General features: G+C 44.3%; 1 protein-coding gene across 1 annotated transcript in view; it reads left to right on the top strand.

Annotated features, from left to right (window-relative positions):
* The window catches only part of gmnc (geminin coiled-coil domain containing), a 30,601-nt gene extending 4,410 nt beyond the window's left edge, over positions 1–26,191 (top strand). The window contains exons 3-5 of the mRNA XM_072254895.1: positions 8,585–8,670; positions 14,967–15,083; positions 20,714–26,191. Coding sequence (XP_072110996.1) covers positions 8,585–8,670; positions 14,967–15,083; positions 20,714–21,325 — 815 coding nt within the window. The 3' untranslated portion in view covers positions 21,326–26,191. The remainder of the gene's footprint in view (positions 1–8,584; positions 8,671–14,966; positions 15,084–20,713) is intronic.
* The last annotated feature ends 1,014 nt before the right edge of the window (positions 26,192–27,205 follow it).

Raw genomic sequence — 27,205 nt, 5'->3', positions numbered from 1 at the left:
GAAGTCTCAACATTACATCCTTGCTTTTATATTCCAGTTCCCTTGAAATGAATACAAACATTGTATTTGCCTTTCTCACCACAAACTCAATGTGCAAATTTACCTTTAGGGATTCCTGCACAAGGACTCCCAAATACCTTTGCACCTCAGTTTTTTTTGGTATTTTCTCTCCATTGAGAAAATAGTTAGCCCTTTCATTTCTTCTACCAAAGTGTATTACCATACACTTCCCAACACTGTATTCCATCTGTCACTTCTTTGCCCATTCTCCTAATTGTCTAGGTCCTTCTGTAGCCTCACTATTTCCTCAAAACTACCCACCCTCCACCCATCTTCATATAGTCCGGAAACTTTGCAACAAATCCATTAATTCTATCATCCAACTTATTGATATATAACATAAAGAGAATTGGAGAGTATGTTTCTATGGTGGGGGTTATCCAGAACTATAAGACCATAAGACATAAGACAAGAATTAGGCCATTTGGCCCATTGAGTCTGCTCTGCCATTAAATTATGGCTGATCCTTTTCTCCCCCTCCTCAGCCCCACTCCCTGGCCGTCTCCCTACAACCTTTGATGCCGTGTCCAATCAAGAAGCTATCTAGTTCTGCCTAAAATACACCCAACGACCTGGCTTCCACAGCTGCCTGTGGTAATAGATTCCATAAATACACCACCCTTTAGCTAAAGAAATTTCTCCTCATATCTGTTTTAAATGAACGCCCCTCTATCCTGAGGTTTCTTCTTGTCCTGGACTCCCACACCATGAGAAGCATCCTTTCCACATCTACTCTGCCCAGGCCTTTCAATATTCAAAAGGATTCAATGAGATCCCCCCCCCCCAGCACTCTAAATTCCAGTGAGTACAGACCCAGAGTTATCAAATGTTCCTCGTACGATAACTATTTCATTCCCAGAATCATCCTTGTGAATCTCCTCTGTACCCTCTCCAATGCCAGCACATCTTTTCTTGGATGAGGAGCCCAGAACTGTTCACAATACTCAAGGTGAGGCCTCACCAGTGCCTTATAAAGCCTCAGCATCACATCCCTGCTCTTGTATTCTAGACCTCTTGAAATGAATGCTAACATTGCATTTGCCTTCCTCACCATAAACTCTACCTGCAAGTTAACTTTTAGATTGTTCTGCACAGGGACTCCCAAGTCCGTTTGCATCTCAGATTCTTCGATTTTTCTCCCTGTTTAGAAAATAGTCTTCACATTTATTTTTACTACTAAAGTGCATGACCATGCATTTTCCAACATTGTATTTCATCTGCCACTTTCTTACCCATTCTCCTAATCTAAGTCCTTCTGCATCCTACCTGTTTCCTCAACACTACCTGCCCCGCCACCATTCTTCCTATCGTAAGACCATAAGACAAAGGAGCAGAAGTCGGCCATTCGGCCCATTGAGTCTGCTCCGCCATTTTATCATGAGCTGATTCATTCTCCCATTTAGTCCAACTCTGCCGCCTTCTCACCATAACTTTTGATACCGTGGCTACTTAGATACCTATCAATCTCTGCCTTAAATACACCCAATGACTTGGCCTCCACTGCTGCCCGTGGCAACAAATTCCATAGATTCACCACCCTCCTAATCTGTCTACGTCCTTATGCAGCCTATGTGTTTCCTCAAAACTACCTGCCCCTCCACCAATCTTCGTGTCATCTACAAACTTGGCAACAAGGTCATCTATTCCATCATCTAAATCATTGATATATAGCATGAAAAGAAGCGGTCCCAACACTGATCCCTGTGGAACACCATTAGTCACTGGCAGCAAATCTGAAAAGGATCCCTTTTATTCCCATTCACTGCCTCCTACTAATTAGCCAATGCTCTAAGCATGCCAGTAACTTTCCTGTAATACCATGGGCTCTTAACTTGGTAAGCAGCCTCATGTGTGCCACCTTGTCAAAGGCCTTCTGAAAATCCAAATATACACCATCCACTGCATTCCCTTTATCTATCCTATTTGTAATCTCTGCAAAGAATTCCAACAGGTTCATCAGGTAAGATTTTCCCTTAGCTAGATGGCATAGTCTTATAATTGAAGGGCAACCCTTTAGAAAAGAGGTAAGGAGGCCAAGTCTGTGGGTATATTTAAGGCGGACTTTGATAGTTTCATGATCAATCAGGGCATTAAAGGATATGGTGAGAAGGCAGGTACATGGGGTTGAGTGGGATCTAGGATCAGCAATGATGGAATGGCGGAGCAGGTTCGATGGGCTGAATGGCCTAATTCTGCTCCTATGTCTTATGGTCTTATGGTCCCAACAAAGACCACTGTGAAACACCACTAGTCACTGGCAGCCAACCAGAAAAGGTTCCCTTTATTCCCAGTCTTTGCCTCCTGCCAATCAGCCACTGCTTTATCCATGCTAAAATCTTTCCTGTAAAACCATCTTGTTCAGCAGCCTGGTGTGGCACTTCATCAAAGGCCTTCTGAAAATCCAAGTACAAACATCAACCAATTCTCCTTTGTCTATCCTGCATGTTATTTCTTCAAAGAATTCCAAAATCTCTAAAAAAATTTCAATGGCTCCAACATCTTCCCAACCACTGATGTCAGACTATAATTATCTTTCTTCAGCCTCTCTCCCTGCTTAAAGAGTAGAGTGACATTTGCAATTTTCCAGTCTTCTGGAAGCTATCTTATGTATTTATATTCATTGTTTTTCTTTTTAATTATTGTGTTCTTTATCTTACTGTGTTTTCTTTGTGCTGCCATGGATCCAGAGTAACAATTATTTTGTTCTCCTTTACTATCTCATTTACACTTGCATATAGGAAATGACTTTAAATAATCTTGAAGTACATAGTTCTCTGAGAGTGGGTCACAGGTAGGCATGTTGGTGGAGACTAGTTTTTGCATGCTGGCATTCATCAGTCAGGGCAGTCATCGAATCTGTAGCGTTATGTTGCAGTTGTGCAAGATGTTGGTGAGGCTGCTTTTTCAAAATTGTGTTCAGTTTTGGTCACCCTACTACAGGAAGGATGTCAATTAAACTGGAAAGGGTGCAGAGGAGATTTATGAGGATGTTGCCGGGACGGAGTTAAGGAGAGGGCTTGAGCGGGTTGGGTCTATTTTGCATGGAGCGTACGAGAACGTAGGGTGACTTTATGCAGGTGTTAAAATTAAAGGGCACAGATCTAGTGAATGTACACGGTCTTTTTTTCAGGGTTGGAGAATCATGAACTAGAAAATATATGAAATCAAATAAATAAAAAGAAAGCAAAACGAGATAAAAATAGTGAGGTGGTGTACACGGATTTGTTGTCCATTTAGAAATCTGATGGTGGAGGGGAAGAAGCTGTTCCTGAAATGTTGAGTGAGTGTCTTCAGGCTCCTGTACCTCCTCCTTCATGGTAGCAATGAGAAGACTACATGTTCTGGCTGACGGGGGTCCTCAATGATGGATGCCATTGCCTTTTGAAGATGTCCTCAGGGGGAAGGTGGGAAAGTGGGGTTTTGAAAAAATCAGCCATCGTTCACTGGCAGTGAAGACCCAGTGGGCTGAATGGCCCAATTCTGCTTCGATATTCTATGGTCTTATTTATCTAGTTCAGTATTCACCCACTGATGATATTGATTTCTCTAGACAGGTCATAGTGTTAGTTTGCCGAGATTTAAGGCTGTCACATCTAGTGTGTGTGCGACCAACATTTTTACTCAGTAGTTGTACAGCACAGAAACAAGCCCTTCAGCCCGTTGCCTCAATGCTGACCAAAGTGCCCATCTGAGCTAGTCCCATTTGCCTGCCTTTGACCCATATCTCTATAGAACATTCCTATAAATACACCTGTTACTTTTAAATGTCAAGCACAAGAGATTCTGCAGATATTGGAAATCCAGAGCAATACACACAAAATGTGGAGGAATTCACTAAATCTGGAGGACCTGAGATATAAAGAAAGGTCAAGTAGGTTAGAACTTTATTCTCTGGAATGTGGAAGATTGAGGTGAGATTTGATAGAGGTATACAAAATTATGAGGGTTTAGAAAGAGTAAATGCAAGCAAGCTTTTTCCTCTGAGGTTGAGTGAGACTACAACCAGAGGTCATGGGTTAAGGGTGAAAGGTGAACTGTTTAAGGGGAACATGAGAAGAAACATCTTCACTCAGAGGTGGTGGCAGTGTGGAGCAAGCTGCCAGTGCAAGTGGTGCATGCGATTTCAATTTCAGCATTTAAGGGAAGTTTTGGATAGGTACATAGATGGGAGGGATATGGAGAGCTATGGTCCTGGTGTAGATTGATGGGACTCAGCAGGTAAAATGGTTTGACACAGACTAGATGGGCCGAAGGGCCTGTTTCTGTGCAGTAGTTTTCTATGACTCTAAGTCAGGCAGCATCTATGAAGAGGAATAAGATATTTCAGGCTGAGGCCCTTCAACAAGACAAGGTCTCTTAAATGCCGTTATTGTAGCTGCCTCAACCATATAACAATTACAGCACGGAAACAGGCCATCTTGGCCCTTCTAGTCTGTGCCGAACTCTTACTCTCACCTATTCCCACCGACCTGCACTCAGCCCATAACCCTCCATTCCTTTCCTGTCCATATATCTATCCAATTTAACTTTAAACGACAACATTGAACCTGCCTCAACCACTTCTGCTGGAAGCTCGTTCCACACAGCTACCACTCTCTGAGTAAAGAAGTTCCCCCTCATGTTACCCCTAAACTTTTGTCCTTTAACTCTCAACTCATGTCCTCTTGTTTGAGTCTCCCCCACTCTCAATGGAAAAAGCCTATCCACGTCAACTCTATCTATCCCCCTCATAATTTTAAACACCTCTATCAAGTACCCCCTCAACCTTCTACGCTCCAAAGAATAAAGACACAACTTGTTCAACCTTTCTCTGTAACTTAGGAGATGAAACCCAGGCAACATTTTAGTAAATCTCCTCTGTACACTCTCAATTTTATTGACATCTTTCCTATAATTTGGTGACCAGAACTGTCCACAATACTCCAAATTTGGCCTCAACAATGCCTTATATAATTTCAACAATACATCCCAACTCCTATACTCAATGCTCTGATTTATAAAGGCCAGCATACCAAAAGCTTTCTTCACCACCCTATCCACATGACGTTCCACCTTCAGGGAACTATGCACCGTTATTCCTAGATCCCTCTGTTCTATTGCATTCTTCAACCTTTATGTAAAAGATTAGTCCCTGAGTTCCTAATAAATAGTTCCCTTTCATTTAAACCCATGCTGTCTACTTCTTTATTCCTCAACCCTGGGGAAAAAGATTGTGTGCATTCACCCTATCTATGCATGGTAGGGTGGCAGGTAATGTAACGCTTTCCAGTGCCACTGATCACCAAATGGGATTGAGTTGCCACTGCTGCACGTAAGGAGTCTCTGTGCTCTTTCTTGACCGGGTGGGTTTCCTCCGAGCGTTTCAGCTGCCTCCCACATTCCAAAGACCTGCAGGTTTGGGGTAGGGTTAGTAACTATTGGATAAGCTATATTGGTGCCTGAAACATGGCGACACTTGTGGGCTGCCTCCAGCGTATCCTCGGACTGTGCTGGTCATTGGCACAAACAAAACATTTCACTGTATGTTCCAGTGTACATGTGACAAATAAATCTAAGGTTTATTTTTGCATTTCAATAAGTTCATCTGTCTGTCTGCTAAGTTGCTGTGCCCTCTATTAACTCAATTAACACTTAAAAAAAAACAGCTGGTTATCGGCACTTTACCATGGGTGGGGTAGTGTATAGTGATCATATTGGCTGCTGTTTGAACATGGTGCCATGTATACACAGGAGTTTTATTTCTGGGATTGGAGCAGAAGTTGGCCAGGATTTCCTGTGGGGACTGCTCCAGGAATGGGTTTGCTCTCTGTGTACCTAATATTTACTTACTAATTTGTGCAAGGCAAACTTCCCGCAAGTCCCCTCATTCTTTAGGAGAAATAAGACCATAAGACATAGGAGAAGAATTAGGCCATTTGGCCCATCGAGTCTGCTTCGCCATTCCATGATGTCTGATTTATTTTCCCTCTCAATTGCAATAGCCTGCCTTCTCCCCGTAACCTTTGACACTCTCACATATCAGCATCTACATTAGTACACCCAATGACCTGGCCTCCATAGCCATCTATGGCAATGAATTCCACAGACTCACAGAAGTTAAAATACAAAGTAGATTAGATACTACTGATCAGATAATCTAAACTGAGACCCAGTGGTTATCTAAATGATGATCAGCGATGATCAAATTGCCTAATTACTTACTTAAGCCCATCACCTCATTGGGCATAGGTGAAAGCAGCTCACCAGAGTCCTCTATCCTAGGCAAGTCTTTCCCAAGTGTAAATCATCTTCAAGGAGTCTTCCTTTCCCAGGGTTGAAGTGTTTGGGGCTTTTGTTGGCATTTTTCCAGCTCTGGGTTTTTATGGATGGGGTTGCTAGCCCCCTTCCCAACCACCTTCCTTTCACAGCCGGGCTTGGGACCATTCATGGTGGCGTGGTGATCTGCGATAGTTTACAAAGAATAGATCTAATTATGCGGAACAGGTATCTAACATGGAATCCATGTTTTTGTAGACAGAGATATTAAAGCTTGCATCTATGCTCTGAGATCATTTATTTGGTCTGGAACTCTGTGATAATAATAGCTTATTTACTTCAGAGCTTACTGATAATGATTTATTTAAAAACAAAAAACACAAGGAAGACTGCAGAGGCTGGAAATCTAAAGCAACACACACACAAAATGCTGGAGGGACTTGGCAGATCAGGCAGCAGCTATGGAAAAGAGTGAACGGTCAACGTTTCGGGCTGAGACCCTTCTTCAGGACTGAGAAGGGAGGGGGACTATGCCTGAATAAAAAGGTGGGAGGGGGATGGAGGCCAGCTGGAAGATGATAGAGGAAGCCAGGTGAGTGGGACAGCTACAACGGCTACAGAAGAAAGAATCTGCTAGGAGAGGAGAGTGGACGACAGGAGAAGGGGCCCAGGGCCCAGGGGGAAGTAAGAGGCAGTTGAGATGAAGTGAATTGGAATTGGAGGTGGGGGGGGGGGTGGAAATTTGTTCACTTGAAGGAAAAATCAGTGTTCATGCCATCAGGTTGGAGGATATCTAGACAGAATATAAGGTGTTGCTCCTCCACCCTGAGGATAGATTTATTTAACCTGTATAATTGGTGATTTATCTAAACTGGGATTGTCTACCAGGATAAGTGCCCCTTGAATAGGCAAGTTGTAGCAGACATTGACTCGAGGCAACCATCGTGTCATCATCATCATTGTGGGCCATGTCATATGACGTAGGTCTTTCTATGACCATGATTGTTCTTGGCAAATTTTTCTACAGAAGTGGTTTGCCATTACCTTCTTCTGGGCAGTGTCTTTAAAAGACAGGTGACCTCAGCCATTGTCAATACTCTTCAGGTTGTCTCCCTGCTGTCAGTGGTCACATAACCAGGAATCGTGATATGCAGCAGCTGCTCGTATGGCCATCCATCACCTGCTCCCGTGGCTTCACTTGACACTGATCAGGGGGCTAAGCAGGTGTGACACCTTGCCCAAGGGTGACCTGCAGGTTAGTGGAGGGAAGGAACACCTTACATCTCCTTTGGTAGAGATGTATCTCCTCTTTGCCACCCAAATTAGTGTAGTTGGGGAAAAAGGTTAGCATGGAAGTGGTAGGCCCAATGGCCTGTTTTAGTGTTGTACGATCCTATGACATCACAGGAGGCCAGGGTTGAATCTGGTCTGGAATTCTGAGGTAATAGTTCCTCATAAATTGATTTATACTGTCACATGTAGTGAGGTACAGTGGAAAAGCTTGTCTTACAAACTATTAATAGGGATAACAGTGTATTGAGGTAGAACAAAATAAAACAATAACAGATTGCTGAATAAAGTGTTACAGTTACAGAGGAAGTGGACAATAAGTGGACAATTGCCTGTAGACAATAAGGTGCAAGGTCATAGTGAGATAGATTGTGAGGCCAAGAGCCCATCTTACAAAACTGGGGAGCTGTACAGAAGTCTGATAACAACCGTGTAGAAGTGCTCCTTGAACCTGCTAGTACATTCTTTCAGCTTTTGTACCTTGTACCTGATAGGAGGGGAGAATAGGGAATGTCTGGGGTGGGGGAATTTCAGAGTCAAAATCAGGTTTAATATCACTAGAGTATGTTGTGAAATTTGTAGTTTTATAGTTTTATGGCAGCAGTACATTGCGATGCATAATTAGAAAAAATATATGATATGTGTGTGTGTGTGTGTGTTTAGATTGTTACATTTAATAGAGATTTTTGATGGTCATATTTGATCTGGAGTAAAACTGCGGACAGTGAGAGGAGAAACATGAGAAAATCTGCCCGTACTGGAAATCCGAGCAACACACACAAAATGCTGGAGGAACTCAGCAGGAGTCCTGATGAATGATCTCGATCCGAAACTTCGACTTTTCACTCTTTTCTGTAGATGCTGCCTGTCTTCTGAGTTCCTCCAGCGTTTTGTGTGTATTGCTTGGACAGTGAGAGGGTATTGTTTGAATTATTTAGTGTCTGGTTTTGTCCACTAATCAGCTTCTATTTCTCTCCAGAATACTTCTCTATCTTTGACACCTCTGCCCAGGATGATCTCAGATGGACAGCCCATTTATCATCTCAGCTCCATAAAAACAAACAGGTAATGTGATGCAAGAAAAGTTGTCCTGCAGGGTCCTGTTGGTTTGACTGCAAATACGTATTGAATACAGACTGTGTGGGCTGTGTGACTTTATTTCATTCCAAGACAATGAGACATGGGAACAGAATTGGTCATTCGGGCTATCATCTCCAGTTCAATATTCATCATGGCCGATTTTTCTAAAAACTACATTCTCTCCATAAACCTTAACCCCTTTACCAATCAAGAACCTATCAATCTCTGTCTTAAGTACATCCAGTAATTTGGCCTCCACAGATTCAACACCCTCTGGTTAATGAAGTTAACATAGAACAGGGCAGCACAGTACAAGCCTTTTGGCCCATAATATTGTGCCAACTTTTAACCTGCTCCAAGATCAATTTAACCCTTTCCCTCCTACATAGCCCTTCGTTTATTTTTCACCCCTGTGCCTATATCTTAAACGTCCTTAATATTTCTGCCTCTACGACTACTCCTGGCAGCATGTTCTAAGCACCCACCACTCTCCTCCAAACACCTTAAAATTATGCCCCCTCATATTAGCCATTTCCACCATGGAGAAGGGTTGTCTATTCGGTCTATGCCTCTTATCATCTTGTATACCTCTATCAAGTCACATCTCACCCTCCTTCTCTCCAAAGAGAAAAGCACTAGATCGCTCTTATCCTCATACAACATGCTCCCTAATCCAGGCAGCATCCTGGTAAATCTCCTTTGCAGCCTCTTGAAAACTTCCGCATCCTTCCTATAATGAAGCAACCAGAACTGAACACAATATTCCAAGTTCCTCCTCATCTCAGTTTTAAAGGAATGTCCCTTTATTCTGAGGCTGTGCCCTCAGATCCTAGACTCCCCCATTAATGGAAGAATCCTCCCCTCATCCACTCTATCCAGGCCTTCCACTGTCTGGCAGGATTCATTGAAACCTCCCTTCATCCTACTTCATTGAGTACATGACCAGAGTTATCAAATGCTCCTCATATATTAAAGACATCTGTGAGTCAGAAGTTTAGCAACATCGGTCAATAAAATCATTGAGCACATCTTCTACTCCCGATTGTGGTAACAGCTGTAGAAGTTAGGCTAAATTACAAGTTCATTCATCATGTGTCATGTCATATGACATGGGCGATCATCTTGACTATGATTGTTCTTGACAAATTTTTCTACAGAAGTGCTTTGCCATTGCTGCCTTCTGGGCAGTGTCTTTATAAAACAGCTGACTCCAGCCATTATCAGTACTCTTCAAAGATTGACTGCCTGGCGTCAGTGGTCACATAACCAGGACTTGTGATATAGTCATAGTCATACTTTATTGATCCCGGGGGAAATTGGTTTTTGTTACAGTTGCACCATAAATAATTATATAGTAATAAAACCATAAATGGTTAAATAGTAATATGTAAATTATGCCAGGAAATAAGTCCAGGACCAGTCTTTTGGCTCAGGGTGTCTGACCCTCCAAGGGAGGAGTTGTAAAGTTTGATGGCCCCGGGCAGGAATGACTTCCTATGACACTCTGTGTTGCATCTCAGTGGAATGAGTCTCTGGCTGAAAGTACTCCTGTGCCCAACCAGTACATTATGTAGTGGATGGGAGACATTGTCCAAAATGGCATGCAACTTAGACAGCATCCTCTTTTCAGACACCACCATGAGAAAGTCCAGTTCCATCCCCACAACGTCACTGGCCTTACGAATGAGTTTGTTGATTCTGTTGGTGTCTGCTACCCTCAGCCTGTTGCCCCAGCACACAACAGCAAACATGATCGCACTGGCCACCACAGACTCGTAGAACATCCTGCACCAGCTGCTCGTCCAACCATCCACCACCTGCTCCCATGGCTTCACATGACCCTGCTCTGGGGTGGGGGGGGGTGGTGCTAAGCAGGTGCTACGCCTTCCCCAAGGGTAACCTGCAGGCCAGCTGAGGAAAAGTGTGGCTTTGATAGAGACCCCACCAACAAAAATTACAAGCAATTTATATGAGGAGAAAATTATACTTGTGCCTTTGGGTCAAGTATGAATGTTATTCACTATGTACGTTTATATCTATTAGGAATTTGCTATGGTGAGTTGGTCAGGGTGCAATATGCAACAGAAAACAACATTCAACAATCATAAGAAAATAAATGTAAAATAAGTTAGAGATTAAAGTACGGATATGGAATAAAATGTGCATAAACACATAGATACCAGAATGTATTTACAATGTAAACAGCATTGTAAAAAGTGGTTTAAAGTGCTTACAGTGCAGTGATGGGGTAGTAGATAAAAGGGGCTGCGGAGGCTGAGAGACGAAGATACAGGAGCAGAATTAGGCCATTTGGCCCATTGAGTCTGTTCCACCATTTCATCACGGCTGATCCATTTTCCCTCTCAGCCCCAATCTCCTGCCTTCTCCCCGTATCCCTTCATGCCCTGAGCAATGAAGAATCATCACCCTCTGCCTCAAATACACCCAATGACCTGGCCTCTACACCCGCCTGTGACAATGAATATCTCTGGCTAAAGAAATTCCTCCTCATCTCTGTTCTAAATGAATGCCCCTCTCTTCTGGGCATCCTCTCCACATCCACTCTGCTGAGGCCTTTCAGCACTCGATAGGTTTCGCTGAGATTCCCCCTCGTTCTTCTAAATGGTTGAAGATATTAACAGCCAAATGGACGTAACTTTTAAGATGGTGTGAGGTTTTTGTTTTAATAGCGCTTTCCAGAAAGGGAGCTCTTTGAAAGGCAGTTTGCTGGGTGGATGGGTAGCAATGAGACTGGGGGCACAAGGAACTGCAGATACTGGAACCTGGAACAACAGACAATCTGCCGGAAGGACTCAGCATCTGTGGGAGGGCGAGAGAGGAAATGTCGGCGTTTCACTGAAACCTTGCACCAGGACCCACAGTATAGTCCTAGTTCAGTGTTTCCACACAAGATTCCTTCCCGCCACACAGATCCTGCTAGATCTTCTCAGTTCCTCCAATAGATTGTGTGTTGTCCTAATGTACCAGCTTTTAGAAGCCAGTTTGATTCCTCATCTCATTTCCACCTCCACTCCGCTCAGTGGTTTAAACTGGACTTATCCTTATATTCTGCCTGAGTAGCTTCCAACCTGAGGGCACAAACATGGATTTCTCTAACTTCTGGTAATTTCTTCCCTTCCCCCTTCCCTCTTTTCTTGCTCAAATTCTGGATCTCCACTGACCCTTTCTCTTCTCTTTACCTGTTTATCATATCCCTCTGGTGCCACTCCTCCATCCCTTCCTCACATGGTCCACAATCCTCTTCTATTAGGTTCTTCTTCAGCTCTTTATCTCTTCCTGCATCAACTCCCAGCTTCCCACTTCACCCCTCCCCCACCCACCCTCCTTCCCCCTCACCTGGGTCTCACCCGTCACCTGCTAGCTTATCCTCCTACCCCACCCCACTCCTCCCCATCTTCTTATTCTGGTTTCTCCCTCCTTTCTTTCTAGTCCTAATGAAGGGTTCTAGTCCTGATGCAGGGTCTCAGCTCAAAATATTGATTATTTATTCCCCTCCGCAGAAGCTGTCTGACCCGCATTTTGTGTGTATTCCTTCAGATTTCTAACATCTGCAAAATCTCTTGGGTTTAAATTAGTAGATTGGAATATTATTGTCACGTATACCAAGGTACAGTAGAAAACTTGTCTGGCATACCATCCACACAGATCATTTCATTACAACAGTGCATTGGGGTAGTACAAAGGAAAACAGAATGCAGAATAAGGTGCTGGAGTCATGCAAAAGAGCATACAATAAAGTGCAAGATCACAATCAGATAGATTGTGAGGTCAAGAGTCCATCTTATTGTGGGATAGGAACTCTCCTTGAGCCTGGAGGTATGTGTTTTAGCAATACTAAGAGCACTTTGCACCAAAAAGGAATGTTCTTTCTTGTAAAAATTAGATATCATTTTGCTTAATTTGTGTTTTTCTTGTGAATGTTGTGTCTGTGATGCTGTGTGCCTGTGTTGCTGCTAAAAGTGAGTTTTACATTGCATCTGTGCACACACGGACTTGTGCAGATGCAGATGACAATAAACCCAACTTTGATTTTTCCAGGCAAAATATCATGTTTCATGGAAGGAGGAACAGTTCAGGTTGAAGACTTATCACCAAAGGTCTTCTGACCTGCAATTCTGATTAACTCTGATTTCCCTTCCACAGATGCTGCCTGACCTGCTGAGCCTCTCCTTCAAGTAACACATATAAAAGTTGCTGGTGAACGCAGCAGGCCAGGCGGCATCTATAGGAAGAGGTACAGTCGATGTTTCAGGCCGAGACCCTTCGTCAGGACTAACTGAAAGAAGAGCTAGTAAGAGATTTGAAAGAGGGAGGGGGAGATCCAAAATGATAGGAGAAGACAGGAGGGGGAGGGATGGAGCCAAGAGCTGGACAGGTGATTGGCAAAAGGGATATGAGAGGATCATGGGACAGGAGGCCTAGGGAGAAAGAAAAGTGGGAGAGGGGGGAAACCCAGAGGATGGGCAAGGGGTATATTCAGATGGACAGAGGGAGAAAAAGGAGAGAGAGAGAAAGAATGTGTGTATATAAATAAATAACGGATGGGGTACGAGGGGGAGGTGGGGCATTAGCGGAAGTTTGAAAAGTCAATGTTCATGCCATCAGGTTGGAGGCTACCCAGATGGAGTATGCTTTATATTATTTATTTATATACACACATTCTTTTTCTCTCTCTCCATTTTCTCCCTCTGTCCCTCCCACTATACCCCTTGCCCATCCTGTGGGTTTTTTCCCGCCATCCCCCTTTTCCTTCTCCCAGGGCCTCCTGTCCCATGATCCTCTCATATCCCTTTTGCCAATCACCTGTCCAGCTCTTGGCTCCATCCCTCCCCCTCCTGTCTTCTCCTATCATTTCGGATCTCCCCCTCCCCCTCCCACTTTCAAATCTCTTACTAGCTCTTCTTTCAGTTAGTCCTGACAAAGGGTCTCGGCCCGAAACGTCAACTGTGCCTCTTCCTAGAGATGCTGCCTGGCCTGCTGTGTTCACCAGCAACTTTGATGTGTGTTGCTTGAAATTCCAGCATCTGCAGAATTCCTGTTGTTTGCTCTCCTTCAAGTTCTATCTTTATTTTAGGTTTCCAACATCTGCAGTATATTTTGACTTTCAAGCATCAGCCTCCAGTTTGAAAGTTCCTAGTGAATCATGTGGTGTGTCCCTCATCACAAACGCTGTATAAAAATAAAAATGACCCGTGTTCCCCCATGATTCAATAAGACCACAGCACAATAAATAGAGCAGAATTAGGCCATGTGGCCCAATGAGTCTGCCCTGCCATTCCATCATGGCTGACTTGTACCTCTCAATGCCAATTAGTTTAGATCGTTGTTCTTCCATTAGTGACTCCCTTGGCTCAGTAAGCAGCTACTCCTACATTCAAAGCCTCCACTGGAGCCGACCATGGGTGCTGCATCCTAGCTGTGCAAGCCAGGGCAGTACGATATGGAGAGCAAGCTGTTGCCCATGTTGCAGGCTCCCTCTCCACACAGCTGATGAATTCGAAGAAATGGCAGAGACCGATACAGCTTGACCCCAGGGACATCGCAGTAGTTGCCTATCTGCATTGAACTCAACATAGGACTGCCTTAGGGGCTTCAGCTCCAGAGCTTTCCTCAGAGTTTACTCCCGAAGCCCTCCGCATGAGTGGATATAGCTGCAAGACAGGGGTGGTTTGAGATCAGAGCTTTCCTCCTCGATGAGTTGCCAACCACGGCTGACAAGCCCCATCTGACTGAAGTGACTGGTTTTAAGGTGTCAGTAACCTGTTTTTGCCTCTTCTCCTGTCAGTAGAAACAGTTCTGCACTTTCACTGTAACTGTAACAGTTTATTCTGCATTTTGGTATTATTTTCCATTGTACTACCTCAGGGCACTGATGTGATGAAATAATCTATATGGATGACATACAAAAGTTTTTCACAGTAACTGCGCTTCATGTGACAATAATTAGCCAATTTACCAATTTACTTCCTCAAATTAACCATCACTGCTTAATGAACAACCTTAGTGTTTATTCTGAGGTCTGGTAAAAGCTATCAACAATCTATGATGGAAAGCTTCCAGCAGCTGGAATCATGCCAGATGTTTCAGACATAGTTTGGACGTCAGAAGCAATGTTTGTGGTTGTTGCTGGAAGTTTTTCCAAGGTCATTATCTCTGGACCGACCATCTTTAGCTTCTTGTTATGGCCCAGAATTCTGGAGAGGTTATGTTCCAAAGAGTGACTTGTCTGAAACAATGGTCTTTCTTCATTATCTCTATAGCTCCAGGAGACACTTGAACAAAAGGAGGAAGAACTCGCCCGGCTCCACGAAGAAAACAGCAAGTTGAGGGAATACCTGAACTCCACTTATGTGAAATCCCTGGAAGACAAGGCGAGGGTATGTGTCCATCAGAACCTACCACAGGATCTCTGGTCCTCCTTGTAGCAAAGCATATTGCAAAAACAGTTCAGTTACGTTCAACCTCCCCCTCAAGTCCATGTTGGAGAATGCCTGTACTCATTCACAAGATAATAATGTGAAGAGCATAATTTTAATATGATTGGAGGAAATTATAGGGGGTATGTCGGAGGTAGGTTTTTTGGTTTCCTGGAACACCCTGGCAGAGATAGTGGCAGAGGCAGATTCCTTAGGGGCACTAAAAATTTCTTAGATCGGCATATGGATGCGGTAGTGTTGTGGTTAGACACCATTACAGCTTAGGGCATCAGAGTTCAGAGTTCATTTCTGACGTCCTGGGTACGTCCTTCCTGGAACAGGTGGGTTTTCTCCAGGTGCTCTGGTTTCCTCCCACAGTCTGACGATGTACCGGTTGGTAGGTTAATTGGTCATTGTAAATTGTCCTGTGATTAGGCTAGGGTTAAGTTGGTGGGTTGCTAGCTGGGTTGATGTCAGAGCAGGTTGAAAGGTCAGCACAGCATCATGGACTGAAGAGCCTGTACAGTGCTGTAATGTTCTGTGTGTGTGAGATATTTGTGCTGGGATATTGGGATGTTGGAATGCGTCTCCATTTTGGATGTACTGTGCCTACAGCCAGAAGTTACAGAGACCCATTGGGGCAGTGAGTGGAGCTGCTGTCTGGCAGCGTGGTTTCCTCCTATCCGTTGCATTTGCATGTTTTCCTCGTGACCACGGAATATTGAAAGGATGCAGAGCTAGTCGGGGAAGTGGCAGATGGAACTCAATCCAGGCAAGACTGAATGTTGAACTTTAAGGCAGAGTACAAGGTTAATGACAGGATTCGTAACAGTGAGAAGGAACAGAGACATCTTCAGGTCCATGTCCACAGATCCCTCTGGTTGCCCTCAAGTTAATAGGGTAGTTAAGAAGGCTGGCCTCCTTTAGTCAATGGATTGAGTTCAAGAGCTGTGAAATAATATTGCAGCTCTATAAAACTCTGGAGTACAGCTTTCTATTCTGGTAGACGTTTTAGAGATGGTACAGAAGAGATTTGTCTCTATGCTGCCTAGATTAGAGAATGTCTTATGAGGAAAGGTTGAGCCAGCTGTAGCTTTTCTCCTTGGGGTGATGGAGGATGAGGAAAGACTTGATAGAGGTGTATATGATTATGAGAGGCATAGATAGTGTGGACAGCCAACACCTTTTTAGAGTCATAGGGTCATAGAGAAGTGCAGCTTAGAAACAGGCACTTTGGCCCATCTAGTCCATGCTAAAATAATTTAAATAGCCTACTCCCGTTGACTTGCACCGGGACCATAGCCGTCCATATCCACACTATCCATGTACCTATCCAAACTTCTCTTAAATGTTGAAATCGAGCTCGCATCCACCACTTGTTCCAGCAGCTCATTCCACACTCTCACAACCCTCTCAAACTTCTCACTTTTCACCCTCAACCCATGACCTCTGGTTGTAGTCCCACCCAACCTCAGGGGAAAAAGTTTGCTTGCATTTACCCTATCTATGCCCCTCATAATTTTGTATGCTGTGCCTCTATCAAATCTCTCAATCTTCTTTGTTCTGAAGAAAACAGTCCTTTCTTTTCTTTTTCAATCTTTTTATTAATTTCAAAATATAGAAACAAAACATAGCAATAATACAGATAATATGAGATGTATTGTTACATTTAAAAAAAGAGTAATTGCAAAACCAAATAGTGGAAATTACCAAAACTCCCATACATGTAGAACTGATCATGGATAATATAAAGCAAAAAAAAGAAAAAAGAAAGAAAAAGAGAAAAAAAAAAACCATCGCAAAAGAAAAAAAAACAACTAAACTAAACTAAAAGACTTGGGCAAAACTAACCACTTAAAAATGGAAAAGAAGAAAACCTCAGCGTCGACGATTCCATTCCCCTCCAACAACAGTACAGAGAAATAAAACAAGTTTGGAAATGATCAAATTACATCAAATGAAAATGCTGAATAAATGGCCTCCAAATTTTTTCAAACTTAATAGAAGGGTCATAAACTGCACTTCTAATTTTCTCCAGATTCAGACACAACAACAGTCCTAACCCGTATTCTTTCCTTATAACTCAGTCCTCCAGACTTGTAATTTTTTTTCTGCAGAGAGAGTGGTAGGTTCCTGGAGGACACGTGGTAGAGGCTGATACAATAGGGACATTTCAGAGACTCTTAGATAGGCAAATGGATGTAAGAGCAATGGAGGGTTCTGGGATGTGTAGGAGGGAAGGGATATATTGATCATGGAGGAGGTTTATATCGAGTAGGAGAACATACAAATTCCACACTGTCAGTAGGAAACCCATACTGCTGGATTATGACACATCAGCACTATGCACTGCTCCACTGTACCTTTGTAGGCAAGGTACACCTAACATCATGGTCTGGAGAGCCTGTACTCTGCTGTACTGTTCTATCTTCTATCATGAAAGGTGCCAGAGAAACTACTTCTTCTTCTCCCCCCCCCCCTTTCCCCTAGATGAAAATCCCCCCTCTCCCAGGCATGAGGTGTCTGCAGCTTCTGTTGATGTTTTTGTAGCTCTGGGTTTTTACCGACTGAGGTTGCTAGCCTCATGCTCAACCCTCCCTCTTTTGCCGATGGGCTTGGGGCCTCCCATGACAGAGTTTGCTTGAGAAATGCGGACAATTTTCTTTCCCCATTGGACAAAACCGAGAAAAGTGTTTGTGTTTTTTTGGCCCTACATGGAAGACGTACTAAGAAGATTTGAAGATATTGTCAGAATTTGAGTGCTTGAATTATGGGGAGGGGTTGAATAGATTAGGACTTCATTCCTTGGAACATAGGAAACTGGAGTAACTGTATAGAGGGGTAAAGTCATGAGGGACACAGAAAGGATGAATGCACTTAGTCTTTTCCCTGAGGATGGGGAATCAAGCATGAGAGGGATCGAGCTATAGGGTAATGTGGCACCTCTATAAAATCAGGTTTAAGGTGAGGTGGGAGAGACTTAAAAGGGGACCTGAAGGGCAACTTCTTAACTCTGGGTGTGTGGTAGTTATTTAGAACGAGGTGCCACCAAGTGGCTGAGGTACAAATAATAACAACACTTAACAGGTACTCAGAAAGTTACCACCGAGATGATCACCGGGGTCTCTCTCCCCCCATATTTGTGGCATTTATTGGGAGCATTGTAAATGCCCTGAAACATTGTTGAGGACCCCTACCACCCATCCCACAAGCTGTTTGACCCACTACCGTCAGGAAGGAGATTTGGAGCATCAGGACCAGGACTGTCAGACTGGGAAACAGCTTCTCCCCTCAGGCTGTGAGACTAATGACTACCCTGCCACCACCGAGGTCTCGTCACCAGAACACTGAGCTGCTTGCTATTCTATTTACTGTTTACCTCTACTAGGCACTAAATGCATTTTAGATTATATTTTCTTAATTTATTTGTGGTAATATTTTGTTTTATGTGCTGTGTGTGATGTAAGTGTTGTGGTGCACTGTGGTCAGGAGAAATGGTGTTTTATTTGATTGTGTATATGTACAGTTGTATCAATGGTCTGGATGATAATGTGGCAAACCGGATCAGTAAATTTGCGATGACACCAAGATTGGGGGTGTAGTGGACAGCGAGGAAGACCATCAAAACTTGCAGTGGGATCTGGACCAGATGGAAAAATGGGCTGAAGAATGGCAGATGTGTTGCACTTCGATAGGAACACCAGGGTAGGTCTTGCACTGTGAATGGTAGGGAACTGAAGAGTCTGATAGAACAAAGGGATCTGGGAATACATGTCCATAATTCCTTGAAGGTGGCATCACAGGTAGGTAGGGTCGTAAAGAAAGCTTTGGACACATTGGCCTTCATAAATCAAAGTACTGGGATGTTATATTCAAGTTGTATAAGACATTGGTGAGCCTTAATTTGGAGCAGTTTTGGTCACCTACCTACAGGAAAGATGTAAATAAGACTGAAAGAGAGCAGAGAAGATTTACAAGGATGTTGTTGGGACTTCAGGACCTGAGTTATAGGGAGAGGCTGAATAGGCTAGGATTTTATTCCCCAGAAGGTTGAGGGGAGATTTGAGGGAGGTGTTCAAAATTATTAGAGGTATAGATAGGCTAAATACAAGCAGGCTTTTTTCCACTATGGTTGGGTGAGACTAGAACTAGAGGTCATGGGTTGGGGGGGGAGATGAAATATTTAAGGGGAAAATGAGGGAAGTATTCACAGTTGTACAAGGCCTTGGTGAGACCACACCTGGAGTATTGTGTGCAGTTTTGGTCCCCTAATCTGAGGAAAGACATCCTTGCCATAGAGGGAGTACAAAGAAGGTTCACCAGATTGATTCCTGGGATGGCAAGACTTTCATATGATGAAAGATTGGATGAACTAGGCTTATACTCGTTGGAATTTAGAAGATTGAGGGGGGATCTTATTGAAACATATAAAATCCTAAAGGGATTGGACAGGCTAGATGCAGGAAGATTGTTCCCAATGGTGGGGAAGTCCAGAACGAGGGGTCACAGTTTGAGGATAAAGGGGAAGCCTTTTAGGACCAAGATTAGGAAAAACTTCTTCACGCAGAGAGTGGTGAATCTGTGGAATTCTCTGCCACAGGAAACAGTTGAGGCCAGTTCATTGGCTATATTTAAGAGGGAGTTAGATATGGCCCTTGTGGCTAAAGGGATCGGGGGTATGGAGGGAAGTCTGGTACAGGGCTCTGAGTTGGATGATCAGCCATGATCATACTGAATGGCGGTGCAGGCTCGAAGGGCCGCATGGCCTACTCCTGCACCTATTTTCTACGTTTCTATGTCTCAGGGGATAGTGAGAGTGTGGAATAAGCTGTTAGCTCAAGTAGTGGATGCGGGGTTGATTCAACATTTAAGAGAAATTTGAATAGGTACATGGATGAGAGGCATGGAGGGCTGTGGTCCGAGTGCCAGTCAACGGGACTAGGCGGATTAATGGTTCGGGACAGATTAGATGGGCTGAAGGGCTTTTTCTGTACTGTAGACTATGACTCTATGACAGTAAGGTGACAATAACCTTGAACTTGAACCTGGATATGAAAGCAACACACATCAAAGTTGCTGGTGAACGCAGCAGGCCCGGCAGCATCTCTAGGAAGAGGTGCAGTCGACGTTTCAGGCCGAGACCCTTCGTCAGGATATGAAAGGTTTAGGGAAACATGGGCCAAACAGCTTAGATGGTAGTCTTAGTCAGCGCGGAGGGGGTGGGCCAGAGGACCTGATTCCCTGCTGTGTGACTCTGTCTAGGAAGGTATGGTAGAGCAGTGGTAGTGAATTGTGATCAGGGTTCAGCTGCTGGCAGTGTCTGTAAGAAATTGGTACGTTCTCCCTGTGACTGCATGGGGTTTCACTGGGTGCTCTGGTTTCCTCCCACGTTACAAAGATGTACGGGTTAGGGTTAGTGAGTTGTTGACATGCTATGTTGGCGTGGGAAGCATGGTGACACTTGCGGGCAGCCCCCAGCACATCCTTCAACTCGTTGACGCAAACAGTGCGTTCCTGTGTACGTTTCGATGTAGATGTGACAATTAAAACTAATCTTTGTCTTAATCATATGATCTTTGGCCTTTTAACAGAAATTGTTGACGCAAAATGGGCAGAAGAAAAGAGGGATCTTTAAAGTTAAGAAGCGTTTGTTTGAGGAACAGGAGGAAGCTGACATTTACTCGACAGGCCCCACCTACTTCTCCAAGAGGGGACGGAGAGACTCGGCTCTTACAGACCGAAGTAGCTCGTTCTCTGGCCAAGAGGAGCACTGTGTTCCTTGTGTCGACACTTGGGTATTGAAGACTTTGGGATTAAAAGATGCCAACACCATTGACGAGAGTTCCACAGCTAACTACAGTGCCATTGTCAGCGAGGTGTGCCCCGATTACAGAAGGGAGGCTGACTACTGCGCGGACGTCACCACTCAGGGTCAAGGCACTGCTGCCTCGATGGATGTTCACAGCCCTCCTTGCCAGCTGGAGTCTTGCTGCAGCGGTGGGCTGGTCTCCGCCTCACCCTACCCCTTACCGCCTCCGTCCGGGGTGCCGCCTTACCCCAATAAAACCTGCGTGGCCTTCTCCACCTCTCTTAGCCCCCACCGCAACGTCAAAACGCATAGCTTCTGCCAAGGCCAGGCCTTTGTGCAGAGGGACGGGGGAGGAGGCTGGAGGTTTACCTGGGTGCCCAGCCAGAGGGACTGAACATTGAGCTCACACTCTACACGGTATACCTGCGGGACAATGCCCCCTGACTTCACAAACCAGTTCACCTCGAAGCAGACTCCAGGAATTTGCATGGATAACTGAAACTGCAGCTTCCTTTGGTCTCAAACCTGAAGTATTGACTCCAGATGAAGGGCCTGGCCCATAACGCCAACTCTTTTATTCTTCTCCATGGACGCTGCCTGACCTACTGATTTCTTCTAGTGTTTCGTGTTTGTTGATGTTGACTGCAAAATTAAGATAGTATGTTGTTTGCCCCATGTTAGTTGGAGATATCCTGCACCCCATGTCCCTCAGGAAGTAGCTCAAATGCCACGAAGCAGCTGAAGCATTTGGCTGCTCCCTGTGATCCTTTTGGCTGACTTTTCTTGTTCATAACCAGGCCCGTGGTAGTGACAGGATCCCACAGCTTCGCTCTCGGTCGTGCCTTGGAGAATTAGCTGGCAGTGGGGCAGTGTAAACATCTGAAGTGGCAAGATGTGACCACTCCTGTCTTTCTCTCCCGTCCAGTGAGAGCGAGTTACTCCACAGAGCGACTGAGGTGGAGCACCGCAGGCTCTCTTGCGGCCTTTGCAGAGCGCAGCTCGAGTGAAGCAGCTGACTTGTGCAGAGTGACCGTCTGGGGTGAACCTCCCACCCAGGTTCTCTCTGGGAAGAAGAGGTCAACCAACAGTGAGGAAAAGGTGGCACAGTCTCACCCTGACCATAATTACCAAGAGTATACCATGACCCGCAGATCTATAATCTGCAGCAGATGCAACCTGACATTAAATGGTGACTGGATTCTCTTAAAAATTGACCTGGGTCCCAATAGTGCGGGTTATTTACATGTGCAGTACAGTGGATTGCTGTGACTGGCGACAATGTGTTGGGACGGTTTACTCTGAATTTGAGGGGCAGCACGGAGACGCAGCCCGGTGGAACTGGGTTTGAACCTGAACCTTTCCTTATGCCTGACCGTGTGGTGTTTGTACCATCCCTCGGTGAATGCGCAGGGCTTCCCTCGTCACGGTTCTCCAATCTCCTTCCACTTGCCCAAGATACGCAGACTGCTAGGTTAATAACCGATTGGAAATCGCCCCTAGCAAGTGGAATCTGTGGGGAACTGGATGGTAATAACTTGGAGCCCGCTGCGCCCAATTGCTCCCATGCGACCAATTACCCTACCAACCTGTAAGGTGTGGATCGAGGGAGGAAACCCGTGCCCTCACCGGGAGAATTGTTACAAACTGTAGTGGGAATTCATCCTGGGTCGATTACTCTAGCCACAGCTCCACTGCTTTTGAGTAGGATTGGGGAGTCCTATTCCCTTTAAACCTATCTCTTTCCTACCCTGAATATTCCCATGTCAGCAAGTTCTACATTCACACTACTCTGGCTAAAGATGTTTCTCCTGAATTTCTGATAAAATTTAGTGCAAATGGCCCAATGTTGACAGTCCCTACTTGTGGCTGCTGGCTTTGGTGGAAATGTGCATTCTCTCCAAGTCTGCTCCATCCAGGCCTCTATCAAAATCCCACCTTGTTTGAAGGAGTTTACATTATCTTTTAGACACCTCTTTTCTATAGAAAAGTGCCCCAGCTTGATCAGACGTTTCTGAACACTGATTTCTGGGTCATCCTCGTGAGACTTTCCTGCATCTTCTCTAAAATATCTGCAACCTTTCATCTCTGGATATTCATGAGTTCATCCAGAAGAGCATAAGTTAAGATATAGAGGCAGAATTAGGCCATTCAGCCCATTGAGCCTGCTCCACTATTCAACTATGACAATTCTCCCGCCATCTTCCTGTGCTTACCAACCACAAATCCATCAACCTCTGCCTTAAATACATCCAATGTATTTAATTTAATTAATATCCTAAAATACAATCTAATGCCTTGGTTTTCACTGCCCTTCCTGACAACGAATTCCACAAAATTCACCATCCTCTGGTTAAAGAAATCAGTCTTTATCTCTGTGCTTAAGGGACACGCCTTTGTTCTGAGGCTGTGCCCTCAGATCCGTGACTCTCCCACCATAGAAAACATCCTCCATGTCCTCTCAATCCAGGCCTTTCAGTATTCGGCCGGTTTCCGTGAAGTCCATCCCACACCCATCCTTTTAAACCCCACTGAGTGCAGGCCCAGAGACATTAAGCATTCCTCCTATGTTAACCCTTTCATTCCGGGAATCATTCTCGTGTACCTCCTCTGGACCCTCTCCAGGGCCAGCATACCTTCCCTTAACAAATATGGGGCTCATATTTGTTCACAGAATTGCAAATGCTGTCTGACCAAGGGCTTATACCTCTCAGCGGTGCACACTCGCTTTGAAATGAATGAATTTGCCTTCCTCACTACCGACTCAACCTGCAAATTAATATTACAGAAATCTTGAACTAAGACTCCCAAGTCCCTTTGAAGCTCCTGTTAATGATTTTTCTCCCCTCTTAGAAAATAGACTACACATTTATTCTTCCTACCAAACTACAGTCAGTGGCCACTTTATTAGGTATACCTGCTCGTTAATGCAAATATCTAATCAGCTAATTGCGTGGCAGCAATCAAAACATAAACTTGTGCAGACATGGTCAAGAGCTTCAGTTGTTGTTCAGACCAAACATTAGAATGGGGAAGAAATGTGATCTAGCTGACTTTGAGCATGGAATGATTGTTGGTGCCAGATGGGGTGGTTTGAGTATCTCAGAAACTGCTGATCCCCTGGGATTTTCTTGCACAACAGTATTCAGAGTTTGAAAAACTAAAGAAAATGATTTAAAAAAAATTCAGCAAGTAGCAGTTCTCTGGGCAAAAACACTTCGTTAATGAGAGAGGTCAGAGAAGAATGGTTCAGGTACAGAAGGTACCTAATAAGGTGGCCACTAACTGCAGTATTCCATCTGCCACTTCTTTGTCCACTCTCCTAACATGTCCAAGCCCTTTTGCAGACTCCCTGTCTCCAAGATGCTCTTGGTTCTCCCACCTACCTTGTCCCCCTGTCCACCATGCCACTGCTCCTTCATACATTTAATTGTTCTTTGTCCATGACGCTCTTAAAATGCATTACTTCCCAGGATGTGGACACTAGTGGTGATGCCAGAATTTGTCCAACCATTGTTAGTATAATGTCTGCAGGAAGAAACCTTCTCTGGTATTGTGTGGTGCCGGGTCCCATAATTGCATATGGAGTCTTCATTCTTGCTTTTATTACCTCTCTGAATGGTGCATTCACTGGGTAATTGTGTGTAATTAAATTCTAACACTAATCCTTCTTAAAAAGATTAACAAAGAATGTTTCAAAGGTTTCCTGAAGACCAATGTTCAGTGTATAAATAGAACGTGGAACAGCACAGGAGCAGGCCATTCAGCCCACAGTGATGATGCCAACTTGGATTAATCCCTCCTGACTGCACATAGCCTCATCTCCCATCCTTCCCTGCCTAAACCCCTCTGGAATGCCACTGTGGCATCTGCTTCCACACCAACACTGGCAATAAGTTCCACTTTTAAAACAAAATGTGTCTTGCACATTTCCCCTCCTCTCACCTTTAATTCGTGCCTTCTAGTATCAGTTCTTTTCATTCTGGACAAAGACCGTCTACCCTACCTGTGTTTCTCACAGTTTTATAGACTAATGAATGGCAGTGGAGAGGAAATCATTTGACAGCAGGGTTGTGTGAGTGTATTATTCTAATTAGAGATACAGTACAGTAACAGGCCCTTCTGGCCCAACGAGCCTGCACTGCCTAATCACACCCATGTGACCAATTCACCTAAGTCTTTGGAATGGGGGAGGAAACTTTAATGAAATTTTCATTAATTAATGGGTGTTGTAAGTGAGAGAAGAAATGATATTTCTTGATGTTTAGCGTTAAAGTATGTCCTCGTAAATATTGATTTTAACTAATTAATTTTACTAATGGTTAAGGCTACTTTGTAAGGTCATATCTCTGGAGTTGGGGCTGGACATATCAGTGTTGTTAAGGATCCTACTTGGGTACACTGCCAAAGCTGATCATTTCCGTATTCAGGGGATGGTTCTCATCACAGTGTTGGTGAGAACTCCATTAATGTTTGCTAGATGCCATCGATGCCAGAGGATTTTCTGAGTCAAATGTCTGCACTACTGTCTCAATGTCCCCGAGCACCTGTGGAGCCAGCTCAGTACTCTACGGTGCAGTTACTTGTGATCAGGAAGCCATTCTGAGCGCAGTCAGGTACCACGGGAGAGATCTTCCTTGCTCTTTGCCTTTGTAAATTTCCTGTCCTCTTGTTAAGGGCCCTCCCTATATCCAGCCTCTCTGTGCTCATGTCTGGACTGGGGCTCGAACTCCCAGCTTTTGCCGAGAGTGACAAGAGTGCTGTTCACTGAGCCAGAGGCATCACTTACCAGCTGGATTCCTACCGGAGCCAATAAGCTGTTGAGAGCTGGTGAGGAGCATCAGTGAATAGTCTCCACATCCTGACTCACCCTGACTGGTTCCTCCTCCTTGATGCACACACGTGATGAGACATTTTCCCCACCCTCCCCACCTCCGGAATTCCCCCCACCAATATCCAGCTCTAGGAGGAGTGGAGATGGCCCACCACTTCCTCCTTGGAGGCATTTCACTCTCTCCTGATCACCAGTCCCACTAACCTAACACGGGCAGATCACAGCCACAGAGACTAAAAGCTGTAGAAATCCTAACCAAGAAACTAACAATTGTATATAACTGTGTATTTTGTACAGTTTTTAACACTTTGGTGAGAATTAACAGTGTTTTTTTTAACAGATTGTGCCAATGTTTTTGACAATTTAACTGTAGTTGGATATAATTTTTTTTGTACATTGCCATTCAATTTTGTTCTGTCTGAAACCTAAAGGAAATTAAAAAGACTAATGGTGTTTTGTATTTGGATATCGATTCTAAATAAAGATTTAAACTGAATTGACTGGTAGAGAATGAGGACGTTCTGCCCCTTGAAATGTTTTTGAACCACACACCGTATCTGAACCATTAGCCAATGATAGCCACAACCTGCTGGAGGAACTGCTTAGAGCAGGACTGGCCATTCAGCCCATCAAGTGTGCTGTGCATTCTATCATAGCAGGTTTATTATCCTCCTCACCCCCATGCTGCTGCGTTCTCCTCATAACCTTTGGCTCCCTTACTAATCAAGAGCCTATCAACCTCCACTTTAAATATCCCCAATGACTTGGCCTTCACAGTTGCCTGTGGCCACAAATTCCACAGATTCACCACCCTCTGGCTAAAGAAATTCTTCTTTTTCTCTGTTCTAAATGGACATCCTTGTATTCTGAGGCTGTGTCCTCTGGTTTTAGACTCCCCCACTGTAGGAAACATCTTGTCCACACCCATGTCTACTCCAAGTAGGACTTTCAACAGGTTTGTGTGAGATCCCCCTCATTCTTCTGAACTCCAGTGAGTACAGGCCCAGAGCCATCAAACGCTCCTCATATGTTAACCCTTTGATCCCCAGGATCGTTCTTGTGAAGCTTTTTTGGACCTTCTCCAATGTCAGCACATTCTTTCTTTAATAAGAGCCGCAACACTGCTCATTAGTGTGGTCCGAGCAATGTCCTATAAAGCCTCAGCTTTGCATCCTTGGTTTTATAGTCAGTCCTCTCAAAATGAATGCTAACATCGCATTGGCCTTCCTTACAAAAAGTCAAGTTCAAAGTAAATTTATTATCAAAGTACACGTATGTTATCATATACTACCCTGAGATTCATTTTCTGGTGGGCATTCACAGTAAATGCACTAGAATCAATGAAAAACTGCACAGATCCCACAGGGGAGAACTTGCTTGCTCTTCGGCCATGTGACCTTTCCGTCCGCCTGGTTAGGGCCCTCCCCACATCATTGCCGCTGA

This window comes from Mobula birostris, chromosome 4, assembly GCF_030028105.1.
Source record: "Mobula birostris isolate sMobBir1 chromosome 4, sMobBir1.hap1, whole genome shotgun sequence".
Classification (NCBI taxonomy): domain Eukaryota; kingdom Metazoa; phylum Chordata; class Chondrichthyes; order Myliobatiformes; family Myliobatidae; genus Mobula; species Mobula birostris.
This window is presented reverse-complemented; position numbering and strand designations above follow the sequence as displayed.